The following is a 12,672-nucleotide window of genomic DNA, read 5'->3' as shown; positions in this document are numbered from 1 at the left end:
CCAGGACAATGGCACATCTGTGTAATCTCAGCACAGAGGGAGGCTGGCGGGTGGGGGCGGGGGGTGGTGTCACAAGTTGCCCAGCAGCTTAGATGTCTGGGGGTGTTGGGAGGCCCATGGCTGGAGAAAATATGGTGTCTGGGGAAGCTGTGGGATTTTGAATACAGGAGCAGCTGGTCTAGGGTAAACTATGCTGGCGGGTGCTGTCCTCAGAGGCTGGGTGTGGGGAAATCCTTGACCTGTGTTTGACCCAAGCCCTTGCTGCCACTGCCCTGGGATCCTCAGTGGGCTCCATCTGAGTTCCCATCCCCCTCATCTGAGGTGAGAACCCTACAGATTTATTGAGGCTAGTCCCAGGATACAAGAGGTGTGTTTGCCACTTAAGAGGTCCCAGGAGCCCTGCACACCCCAGGTCTCAGGATGGTCCAGAGGGCTTTGTCCCTTGCTGCACTGTCTCCAACCAGGCCTGGTAGCAATGACCAGTCAGATGCCCTGTGCTCTGTCTGTGGGTTGACACTATGTTGCCTAACCCCGATCATGAGGGAGTGTGGTCTGTGAGGGATCTTAGTTCCTAGCCCCATCAGGGCCCCCAGGCCCCAGGGGACCACTGTGGGGCCCTAGGCTGATCTTGGCACCCATTGCTCTTTGCTCAAGTTGGGTGAGCCCCAGTAACCATGCGCACACCAGTTGCCATCCAGGTTCTGGAGGTCCCAGGAGCTTGTGGCCCTGTGGGGTCAGGAAATAATATGGGGTCCACTCTCTCATGGGTACTGTCACAGTAGGGGTGAAGAGAAGCCCACGTGTCCCTCAAGGTGAAGGCCAAACCCACCGCTGCCCAGGACTTCACACAGCGTGAACAGCTACACCCACTTGCCCAGCCAGGATGTTCTGGCTGCTCCAGGAAGGTGCTGCTGGCAGGATATGGCCATTGCTGGGCTGCTCACAGGAGCTCAGCACGCCACTTAAAGTTCGCACCCCCTCCTGTGTCTTGTAGCCCCTCCTAGTGTTACTGACACGATCCACCACCCAACGTGGGGTCATGTGCACGTTGTATGTGGCTCTTCCACTATGTAGCCAGGGCCCAACCTGGCCTGGATGTTGGTTAGGAGGTGTCGAGGGGCCATGGGACAGGATGAGGTCGTGCTGCCTCTTTAAGGGTAGTGACATCACAAGGCCATGGAAGGCCAGGTGGCTGTGGAACTCTGTGGTCTTGGCTGTTTCTGTGAGCTGTGGGCTCTGGATTTCCACCTCCATGGGGCTGCAGGCCTGCCCATGAGTACCCAAGGGCGGTCATGGCTGAGGGCAGTGAGCTGATGAACAGGCTCATGAGTGAGAATGCAGACCTGAAGAAACAGGTGCGCCTCCTGAAGGAGAACCAGATGCTGAAACGACTGCTCAGTGAGAGCTGCCAGGATGGTGGCCGAGGGGCCCGAGACCTCCTCTTCCCCAAGACACCCCCTTACCCTGAGGCCTGTTCCCCAGGGAGTGGAGGTGAGCGCAGTGCACAGCAGCCGGACAAGCCACGAGGGTGGGGGTCAGGAGGCAGTGGTGGGGCAGGGCCTGCCTGCTCTGTTCCTTGGGAAGGCCCTTCTTTCAGGCCACAGTCTGTACCTGGGGACAGGACCAGGGAGGTCACCCGCTGAGCGCTACTGGGCTTGGCAGAGGGCTTGCCCTGCGTCTGTGCCTCCTCCCGTCCTGGGACTGCAGCTGGTCAGGCATCCCCTCACACTCATGTTCTGTCCATGCACATGCCACTTGCCAAAGCAAGGAACATGGTTGAGCCTGGTGACAAGGGAGGCAGCATCCACCCCGGAGGGAGGCCCTGCTGTTGCCTCCTGGGAGGGTGAGTGAGAGAAATGGCACTGGGAACTCACTCTACAGCATTGACCCCAACCTTCTAGGGCCCTTTACAGAAAAAAACAGGATTTGATACTTTTTTGCATAAGTAGTTGATTCTGTTTTAGAGGTCTTTGTGAAAAGTTTCCCTTTTGGGGTGTTCCATTTTTGGGTTAGTGGATGTGACCTTGGCCTCTCTTTGGGTGGTGAGTAGCCAGCAGAACCACAGTCAGCGCTGCTGGAGGCTCCCATGACCCAGTGGGGTTAGCTTCCTGCTGGATGCAGCAGCCACTCACACTCTTGGGCCGTGGTGGGGACAGAGATGTATTTGTAGCCTGGATGGTCATCCATGACCAAGCAGATGGCTAGCCAGTGCCCGGTGGACCTTGCTATCTGTGGGAATCATGTGGCCAGGCAGAGGCCAATGCCCTGAGGTCAGCCACTAACCAGCCAAGGGAGGCTCTGGGATCCTGTGCTTGGTTGATCACTTCCCAGCCACTGTCCTTTTAAATGGACCCAGCACCAGAAAAGGTGGTCTGCTTCCTCCAGTTCTGAGGTGAGTCCACTGGGCCTGTATGGGCTAGAATCAGGCCCCGCCCGCCGTGCACATAGAGTCCCTGGTATGAGAGGTCTCTCAGCACCTTCTGTCTTTGGAAGGGGAGCTTGGATGTCTGGGGACCCATGAGGGGAGTTGGGTTGAGGGACAGAGCTCATACTATTGGGATGTGACTGAAAGGCCTCAAGACACTTATTGCACAGCAGTGGGCCAGATGTGACAGGTGTTGGTGCCCAGGTCTTGTTGGTGATGTCAAAGGCTCACAAACTCGTATCACCTGGCTGCATCCTAAGCAAGGACCCAACCGTGCCTAGCACACTGTCCTTGGACCATTACTAGGGAGTCCAGATCTTGGGGACATCAGTTTCAGTAGGATCCCAACCTGAGGTCACCACATCTTCCCAGAGTGCTGGAGCCCACTGAAGTGTGTGGGCCAAGGCTGGCCTCAGGCTTTGGCCATGTCTAGGAGGGCTAGCTCAGCTCTGGATGGTACCATCCTCCGCCCTCTGTGGCATCGGCCCATCAACCCCAGACTCCTGACACCACCTTTTGAACTGGTGCTTGCTTTAGCCACTCGCAGGCACATGAGCAGGGTTGTCCCCAGCAGGGCACAGCCTTGGCCTTGGGGACTGGAGTTTGGAGAGCCACTGCTGAGGCCCTCCACAAAGGGAAGTCTATAGACAGGAAGGAGCTACCACCTAGCAATCAATGGTATGCACATTTCCAAGAGCCCTTTATCATCTGTCTTCAAAACAGGCACTGTTTTGGGGTGCACTCGAGGTGTACTTCAAAATCAGCTTTTCTAATGTTTCCAACATGTGCTGTGTCCAGTTGTTGCAAGCTGCAGAGGCCAGGACCCTTCAGCTTGCCCTGCCTCTTGGCCCACCCGCACAGGCAGCCTGACCCTAGCTCCTGGCCATTCTGATGGGTCTTCCTGTGTGTATCTCTTATCCCCTTGGTTTATCTAAACAAGGTCTTGCTGTTCTACAGTTTGACTTTCCCAATCACTGTCTGTGTTTCTCATTCCCTTTCCACTTCTCTTCTCTGTCTACAAACACACTTTCATGCTGGACACTTCAGCTGGGCCTCTGACAGGCAATAGCATGCTGTCATGTCTCTGTGACATGAGACAGCCTTGCCATGAGCAGCCATGCATGCACCTCTTGCTGGCTGTGACCTTCTGCCATCTGGGGAAGTCATCAGCCTGGATCCCTTGGGTCAAAGGCTGTGTGCATTTGAAATGTTGAAACAGATACTGCCAAATGCTCCCTGGAGGTGGTGGCCTTGACACCCTACTGCTGTGGAGGAGGAGGGGCATTGTCTCTATTCAGCAACACAGATGTTCCTGTGGGTCCCTGTCAGATGCTTGGAGCTGGGCTCTGAGGTCAGGCCTTCTCAGAGCTTGGGAGCCAGTGGGATGGCAGCCTCTGGACACAGACTGAGCACTGGGAAGAGTCCTCCTACTTCTAACTTTGAAGAACAAAAAATTGGGAAGTGAGAAATGGCTTATTTTGTTCCATTCTTGACCCTGTTTCTGTGTCTGTGGAGGTTCCTTCGACTCTCCAGGGCTGCCAGGGAACCTTGTGCACCCTATGGCCACTGGGCTTTATAACCTGCTGCCTCTCCTGGGTCTGTCTTGACCTTTTCCTGGAGGGCTTTGTGTGGATTTTCTCTGGTCTCTATTTTTATGTGAGCCTGAACCACAGTTTTCCTTCTGGGGATTATCTTTATGGGAACTTGATACCAGCATCATGACAGGTTTTTCATCTTAATTGAATGTCTTTATTTTTTTCAGTATTCTAACCTTGTTTACGTGATGTTGAAATTATGAGTTGTTGGGAACTTGAAAGGCTTCATCACATATTCCTTGGGCTTGCAGTCCTTTCAGGAGTAATTATTTTAAAACATTGACATTTTTATTGTTTATTGGTTCATTTAGGTTTGTACTTATTGAATCATTTAAAATTTTTTCTAGAAGAGCTCTCTTTTTTAAAGTTTCTAATTGGCACATAGTAGTATGTAACACCCTTTTGTGGTGTATGGTGTGTGTGGGGGCTTAGGGCCTGAGGACTCCTGGCCTCCCACACAGCAGACAAGAGGCAGATCTTGCAGGCATGTGTTCTTCTTTTCTTTCTTCTTTTTCCTTGGGAAATATTTTTGGAGGCAAATTAGTTTGGTCCTGTGTATGTACATTTTAAGACAATTTTTTGATATGGTTCTTAAACATAGTTTTTAAAATATGTATTTGCTTTATTGTTAGGAGAATAAACTGACATGGGATGGAAGAGGACTTCATAAGAAAAGTTGAATGTGACCAGGAACTTAGGGAACAGCGTATAACATCTGTGCCCTGAGAGCAGTTGTGGCAGTCAAAGAAGTTCAAACCCACACACACACACACACACACACACTGAGCCCCGGTATGGACCTCGGGGCTCATGTGGCTGGGAGGGTGTTGGTGAAGCTGCTGCAGCTTTGTCTTCATAACACAAAAGTGGGTGGAAAGATCCCATGTACTGGAAAGTGAACCGACCAGTGGCTATCAAGTGGCCAAGGATGATGAAGTCTCAGAAAACTGTATTAGGATGAGACCATTTAGGACAAATTTGAAAAGCATGTAAATGTTACCCCAGGGAGTGTGGTTGTGAGTGTCCTGAAGTCTGTGGGCTCTAGGAGTTGAGTTGTGAGGCAGGTGCCTGCACTCAGATAGCCCTACCTCACTCTCTGCACTGTGGGATGTCTGGGGAGCCTGAGCCTAACTTTGGCCCCTTTCTGCCTCCCCAGGTCCGGATTTTGGAAGGTTTTCCAGTGTCCCTGATGCAGCCTCCCAGCTGCAAACATCATCCCTGGAGGACCTGCTATGTTCACATGCCCCCCTCTCCAGAGAGGATGAGGCTTCCCCAGGCTGTGTGACCTCCTCCCAGGTGCCCTTCAAGTCCTTCCTCAGCCCCCCTGAGCTGCGCACTCAAGGTGAGAGGAAGCTGTCTCCGCTCCTGAGCCCCTTGCAGGACCCCCTAGCCGACAAGGCACTGCTTGAGCCCAGGGAGATGCTGCGGCCTAAGAAGGTGTGCTTCTCAGAGGGCAGCCCACCAGCTGGAGACAGGACCAGGAGGAGCTACTATCTCAATGGTACTGTGTCCACAAGTGGCCCTGGGTGGGCAGGCCATGTCTGGGCAACTTGGCCAGCCAGGCTTCTCCAGCAGTGCAGAATGGGGAGAGGGCTGGGGTGGGCAGAGTCCAGGGCTGTGTCTATTCTAACCTTTTAGAAAAGCAGAGTTCTTGTCTTCTCTTGAGTTGCAGGGGTTCTTTATATATCTGGACACAAGTCCTTTTTGGGTATATGTTTGGCCACATAACCCTTGAGTCTAGAGCTTTTCCATTTTTGTGTTTTTTGAGGGACCAAAACTGTTGAATTTTATGATGTTCAGTACAGTAATTATTTTTTTTGTAGTTAGTGCTTTTTATGTCCAATTAGGAAGACTGTCAAACTAAGTACCTCAAAGAGTCTGGCTTCTGTGTTCTAGAACTTTTATAGCTTTAGGTTTTAAATTTAGACCTCTGATCAGTTCTGAGTTGTTTTTGTCTGTGATGTGAGGTTTGCGTGTGGGCCTCCACTCCTCCGGGATCAGTGCTTAGAAACTGGTCATTTTCCACTGGTTCAGCTCGGCCCTTTTGGACACCAGTGTGGCCCAACATGACCATCTCTGTCTGGACCCTCCTGTCTGTGGCCACCAGCACTGGGTTGTTGCAGCTATACAGCAAGACTGTTATGTGGGCAGCATGACAAGCTCTTCTCTGTTCTCCCTTTTCTTTATTAAAAAGGTGACAAGGTTATATTTATTTAGGAAAAGCAGTGTGCTCTGAGGAGAGCAGGACACTAAGAGAGTTCAAGGGCCTGCCCTCTGTTTTCAAGATTGTTCTGGCCGCTCCTCTAGGTCTTTCACATTTCCACATAAAATTTAGTATCAAATCGTCCATTTCTAAAACAAAACAAAGCAAAACAAAACGACCCACTCCCCTGCAAAAACCTGCTGGGATTTTTTACTGGATTATCTTGTCTGTAGGTGAAGCATTTCAGTTCTCAGAGTAATGTTACCTTTACAACACTGAATCTTCTTAAATACTTGGTAGCAGCTGTAGCCATTCTCAGCCATATTTTATAGTTCTTTATACACAAGTCTTGTACATTTTTGTCAGATTTTCCCTTTGTGTTTCATATTTTTCATGCTGTGACAGATGGCACTTTTAAAATCAATTTAGTATGTTTCTCCTGGCTAGTAACGCAGTTGATTTCTGTGTATCAACTCCTATGATAGCTAATTTTATTATGTGTCAACTTGCCTGGGCCTTCAGTACCCAGATACTTGGCCAAACATTATTCTGGAGAAGGTTGTGAGGTTGTTTCTGTAGATATCAACATTTAAATTGGAAGGCTGGCCGTGGGGGTGGCCCTCATCCAGTTGTGGACCTCATCTGAATGGGCTTGAATAGACCCATCTGAGTGAGAGAGATTTCTTCCTGCCTGGCTGCCTGCAGTCTTAACCCTACCCTTGGCTCTTCCTGGGTCTCAGACCTGCTGACTGCAGATTTTGGCAGTTTCCATTTACCGTAAACCCGAGCCAGTTCCTTGTAATAAATTCTTCTTCAAGACAGGTGTGGTAGAAAATACCTGTAATCCCAGCACTCTGGGAGGCTGTGGCATGCCAAGGCTGAGCCCAGCCTCGGCAGTTTAGCAAATCAGTGAGACCTTGCCTCAAAATAAAAAATAGCAAAGGTCTGGGAATGTAGCTCAGTGTGAAGTTCACTCTGCAGGACCACATGTGTGTCTGGTGTGCATGCACACCACTGGTTCAGCAGCTCTAGAGAACACTAATACAGCTCTATATCCCGCAACCGTACTGAAGGAGAGCTTCAGCTGAGCTCACTTATTTGTTCTAGGATTTTTTTGTAGATTCCCCAGCCTTTTCTACATGAATGATTGTATTGTTTATGAATGAAGATAATTTTATTTTTCATACTTATGCCTTTTATTTCTTTTCTTTTCTTTTTTGCAATAGTTGGTGTCAAATCCAGGGTTCTGCACCTACTAGGCAAGTGTTCCACCCCTGAGCTATACCCCAGCCCCAATACCTTTCTCCCAGCCCTCATCTATCGCACTAGCCAGAACCTCTAGACCAGTGATGGCGAACCTTTCAGAGCTTTTAACGATAACAAACAGCCAGATGTGGCATGTGTACCATGGGTTTGCCACCACTGCCCTAGACCAGCACTGAGTAGAAGTGGTGATGGTGCATATCCTCATTTTTTCCTGATTTAGGGTGGAGCTCTCAGTCTGCCACCATTAAACCTGAGGTTAGCTAAGGCTTTTGTAGATGAATGGATGTTGGATTTTGTTAAAAGGTTTTTCTGCATCTGTTAAGATGAACATTTGGTTTTCATTTGTGGTCTGTTAATATGCTGTATTAGTCAGATTTGCATCACTATAACAACATACCAAGGCAAGCTACTTACAAAGTGAGGAGAGGCTTATTTTGGCTCAGGGTTCAGGAGGTTCAGGCCCAAGACTGGGTGATGTCCCTGTGTTTGGGCCTCTGGTGAGGGCAGCACATGGCAGGAACATATTTGAGAGGCAGTCAGCATCTTGAGCCAAGAAGCAGAGAGAGAGAAAAAAAGAGAGAGAGAGAGGAAGAGGGTCAGAGAGACCCCAGTTCTACAATGACCTTTGAGGGCTAAGGACCTTCTACTAGAACCTATCTCTTCAAAGCCGACCCTAAGGGCCCACCCTTTACATTTGGACCTTTGGGGGATACCCACCCTAGTGGCAGGGCAGCTTCAGGACCAGCAGGGATAGTTCTTCCCCAGTGCAACATCAGGCCAGGGCACCTCAGCGTCTGGAGTGGTTCCTGCATATCTCCCAGGAAGGGGGAGCCCACTGCCAAGTTCCCAAGGGATCACTTCCTTCAGCTCCAAAATCTTCAGTTTTCTTCTAGATTTGTATTACTCACTGCAGTGGGGCTGGGGTGGGGGTGTGGTCTTTGAGGTGTGTCCTGGTCCACAGAGATCCAGAGCTTTGCAAGTGCAGAGAAGGACAGCCGAATTGTCGGGGAGATTGCTTTCCAGCTGGACCGGCGCATCCTGGCCTACGTGTTCCCAGGTGTGACGCGGCTCTACGGCTTCACCGTGTCCAACATCCCTGAGAAGATCAAGCAGGTGTGTCCCGATGATGCCCCACTGAGGGTGGGCATCCGAGGAGGGCTCTGAGCTTTGTGTGTCCACACTGGAGCCCGGCAGGCCCAGTGGCCCATACCTTTGAGATGTTGGGGTGGGTGGCCTGCAGCCTCCATCTCACCTCTGAGTGGCCCAGATGGCCCTGCAGGGGGCCTGGCTGCCCTGATGTGGCCCTGTATGTACCCACCTGGCCACAGACCTCCATCAAGTCCCTGGATGGCTCAGTGGATGAGAAAAAGCTGCGTGAACTGACCCACCGCTACCTCACGCTGACGACAAGGCTGGAGAAGCTGGGCTACAGCCGCGAAGTGCACCCGGTGTTCAGCGAGTTCCTCATCAACACCTATGGCATCCTGAAGCAGCGGCCCGACTTACGAGCCAACCCGCTACACAGCAGTCCAGCCGCGCTGCGCAAGCTGGTCATCGACATTGTGCCACCCAAGTTCCTGGGTGACTCCCTGCTGCTGCTGAACTGCCTGTGTGAGCTCGCCAAGGAGGACAGCAAGCCGCTCTTCGCCTGGTGAGCTGAGACCTCGCCCTTCCTGCAATAAATGTGTTTGTTCTAAACTGGGGGCCGCCGTGCCTCCTGCGCGTCCCTCCTGGGGAGGCTGAACTGCCGGGCAGTGGCGGCGGTGGGAGCGCCCCCTGCGGCTGAGCTCGCCCTGAGCACAGCAGCCCGCCGCCTGAGCTGGGGGGGACTGTGGCCTCATTAAAGCATGTTTACCTGTCTGCCTCACCTCTGACTCTTTGAGGGTGTGGAGAATGCTTGGGCTCTGCTGGCTACAGGAGCTGCGCCTAAGCAGCTGTGGAAAGAGCCTGCAGAGCCGAGGCCTGCAGCACCCTTGGAAGTCTCAGTGCCTGCTTCAAAAGGGCCAGCGAGTCCTGTCCCCTTTAGCGTTCCCTAAAGATAGAGCCAAAGCAAGGGTTTGGGCAGCAACAGGACGGCTAGGAACACATAGGACCGGTACAGAATGGAAACACAGCCCCTTGGACAAAGTTTGGAATTTCAGGATACGACAGCCAGGGCTCAGTCCCTATGACAGCATGTGCTTGACTTTGGGCAGGCCACTTCTCCAGAACAGGAGTCAGGGAAGGAACACTGTGGGAAGGGGAGCTGGTTCACCCTGGGGACCAGAGGACCAGAGGAGGGGTAGGAGCTGGGGTTTGCTGATCAGTCCCCGCTGTACTGTCACACCTCTGTGTGAGGGTGTACCTGTGCCTGGCCACCCCAGTGTGTACCCCACTGTCCTCTGAGCACCTGGAGTGCCTCTGTCTCATTCATGAACGGTTCAGGACCAGAATCCTGAGCAGACCTCTCCTGGACGAAGCTCAGTCTCCTGAGGGAGCGGATGGGGTCCTAGGTGAGTGCCAGTGCCCAGGAGCGGAGGAGCTGGCTAATTGCAGTTGCTTGAACTCCTTGGAGGCCCCATGTAAGCATGGTGAGTGGCATTGCCCTTTGGTGCTCACTGTTCCTGTGGGCAGAGCAGCTGGGCACTGAGGGTGACCATGTCAAATTGGTGTAACCATGTAGTGGGAGGAGCTGCAAAGTGAGGTAACCACATCCACATGGGGGCTGTATCAGGAGCCAAGTGGGAGGGGGGTTGGGCTGTGAGACTGACCACGTTCACAGTAGAGCTGCATCAGGAATCACGGGGAGGAGAAGCTGTGCAGTGAGGGTGACCACATCCACACAAGAACGCATCCATGCAGGTGACCGCCTCCATAGGTGGCTCCACCAGGAGCGCCTGGTAGGTACTGAAACTTTCTGCATTTATTCTTGTTACAAGAGTGAGAGGAGATGGGAATACGGTGAGGGGACCTACGGTGACCAAGCCAGCCTGGAAAGTGGTGTGGACATGGCTGGGTCCTAGTAGCATTCTGCCATGTCCCCAAGAAGCCAGCATGCAAAGCTGCACAGGAACAAGTCATGTGGCCTAAGCAGTTGGGCAGTGAGGGGGGTCACGTCCACAGTAGAGCTGTACCAGGAGCTGTATGGGTGGAGAAGAGTGCAGGGAGGGTGACCATATCCAAATGGGTTGAACCAGAAACTCTGAAAGTAGAGAAGTCAGTTGGCGATGGTGACTACATTGCCGTGGGGCTACCATAGGAACCATGCTGTTGGAGAACACAGACAGTGTGGTGACCATGTCCACATGCGGCTGCACCAGAAGCTGTGGGGGTGCAGAAGCTGGGCAGTAAGAATAACTGTGTGTACCTGTGGCTGCACATAAGGTGCAGGTGAAGAAAAGGGTGAGCACTTTCATACAGGCCCTCAGTGGAGCCATGCAGGTGGAGAAGTGGGGCAGTGAGGGAGACCACGTTCTCAGGCACCTTCACCATGAGCCATGTAGTTCAGGAAGACTGTGATGGTGACCATGTCCACAGGGGGCCGCACCAGGAGCCCTGCTGGTGGACAAGATGGGCAGTGCAGGTGACCGCCTCCATAGGTGGCTCCACCAGGAGCGCCTGGTAGGTACTGAAACTTTCTGCATTTATTCTTGTTACAAGAGTGAGAGGAGATGGGAATACGGTGAGGGGACCTACGGTGACCAAGCCAGCCTGGAAAGTGGTGTGGACATGACTGGGTCCTAGTAGCATTCTGCTTTGTAGATGGGATGGTGGCACAGGCGGGGCCTGACTTGTCTGGAACCCCAACCCAAATCTAAGCTCTACCTGCTGAACAGGTTTGTGGACTTGAAGATTCTTCTGCATGGGAGATTGGTCTGTTCTTCATATTTGTTTACTGAGCCTATCATTTATTCACAGACTCAAGGGAGTTTGCTTACATTTGAGTTGTGGTCCAATACTACTCACCTCTGCACTCAGAGGGCCCTGGCTTTGCAGGTGCCTTCTGTGTTCTCCTGTGTCCACTGACTGCCTCCTTACCATGAGGTCTGGTTGTTGGGGTTTTCCAACCACCTTCGGACTTCCTGGTCAGGTCCTCCTGACTTCCTAGATTTGGGAACTCTGGTTCCTTACCCTGAGAAAGTTAAAGTACCAGAGTCTGGATACCAGTTCCATTGTTTTCCCTATAAACAGTGGGGGCACTAGGGCTTCTATTCAGGAGTTATTGATAGCACCCACCAGTTTCCATGTCTCAGAAATGTCCCAAGAGTCAGGGCTGGTGTCACACAGCCTGTCTCTGTTGTGTGTCTGGTGTTCTTAGCCCTGGCCCAGGCCTGACTCTATGGGGAATGCAGCTCCTGCTGGGGCCCCCTGACTGCTGTCCTTCCACTGTGGGTACAAGAATGAAGGCATCGGGCTTCTGGCCCAACCCTGGTGTGGAGAGCTTTCCTCGCCCCATCACGGGATGTGTTCTGGACACCCAGTGCCATAGGATCCTGGGTGAGGCAGCTCTGCTGTCATGGCCAAAACCATAGCCTGGGGGCTCAGGCCACATATGTTTGTCATCACATGTCCTGGGGGCTGCTGGTCTGAGGCCACTGGCTCGCAGGGCTGGTTCCTCCAGAGGGCCTCTCCCCTTGGCTGGAAGACAGCATCTTTTCCCTGTGTCCTTGTGCAGTCACCCTTGGTGTGGGGCTGAGTCCTGGCTTCTTCAAGGACACAGGTGTGTTGGGTTAGGGCCCATCCTAGAGAGCACATTTTAACTGAATGAGTTCTTTAAAGACCCTGTGTCCAAGTATGGCTGCATCTTGAAACCTTGAGTATTAGGGGTTTAACACAGGAACTTGGGGAGGGCATTATTCGGCCCACAAAGACCCTTCCTTTCCTCCCAGCCTCCAGACATGGGGTTCTGGCTGGGGACTCTGTTTGCCTCTGCTCCTGAGAGTCTTAGCTGCTTCCAGTCCTCTGAGCTGCAACAGGGGAGATGGGGTCTCCAGGGCCCACACAGATCTCCTCTCGGGGCCCTGTGGCCTCCCTAGCACTACCTTGGGAAGATGCAACCTCAGACCCTGCTGGACAAGGGTTGTGGGGCCACTCCTGGGAGAGGCCTTTGGAGCTTCAAGGGTTTGGGATATGGCCAGGGCAGCAGAGCTCGGGTGTCTCTATATGCCTGGAACAGCAGGAGTCTGGTATCCCTATGTGGCCAG

General features: G+C 52.4%; 1 protein-coding gene across 1 annotated transcript; it reads left to right on the top strand.

The window, feature by feature from the left end:
* The first annotated feature begins 1,172 nt into the window (after positions 1–1,172).
* Positions 1,173–9,356, top strand: Spatc1l (spermatogenesis and centriole associated 1-like). The gene is made up of 4 exons (XM_005375929.2): positions 1,173–1,491; positions 5,177–5,521; positions 8,451–8,602; positions 8,818–9,356. Exons 1-4 carry the CDS (start codon positions 1,293–1,295, stop codon positions 9,142–9,144), a joined length of 1,023 nt encoding a protein of 340 aa, XP_005375986.1. The 5' UTR covers positions 1,173–1,292; the 3' UTR covers positions 9,145–9,356.
* Positions 9,357–12,672: the final 3,316 nt, after the last annotated feature.

The sequence above is a fragment of the Chinchilla lanigera genome, unplaced genomic scaffold, assembly GCF_000276665.1.
Source record: "Chinchilla lanigera isolate Chin_1 unplaced genomic scaffold, ChiLan1.0 scaffold00006, whole genome shotgun sequence".
In the NCBI taxonomy this organism is placed as follows: domain Eukaryota; kingdom Metazoa; phylum Chordata; class Mammalia; order Rodentia; family Chinchillidae; genus Chinchilla; species Chinchilla lanigera.
Note: the sequence above shows the minus strand (reverse complement) of the source record. Positions and strands in the feature narration are given on the sequence as shown.

What these genes read in the sequence shown, in the direction of transcription:
- Spatc1l (XM_005375929.2), top strand. Translation starts at nt 1,293, where the DNA reads ATGGCTGAGGGCAGTGAGCTGATGAACAGGCTCATGAGTGAGAATGCA. An exon ending in CTGTTCCCCAGGGAGTGGAG is followed by an intron (nt 1,492 to 5,176) that starts GTGAGCGCAGTG and finishes CTGCCTCCCCAG; the next exon opens with GTCCGGATTTTGGAAGGTTT. An exon ending in TCCCTGAGAAGATCAAGCAG is followed by an intron (nt 8,603 to 8,817) that starts GTGTGTCCCGAT and finishes ACCTGGCCACAG; the next exon opens with ACCTCCATCAAGTCCCTGGA.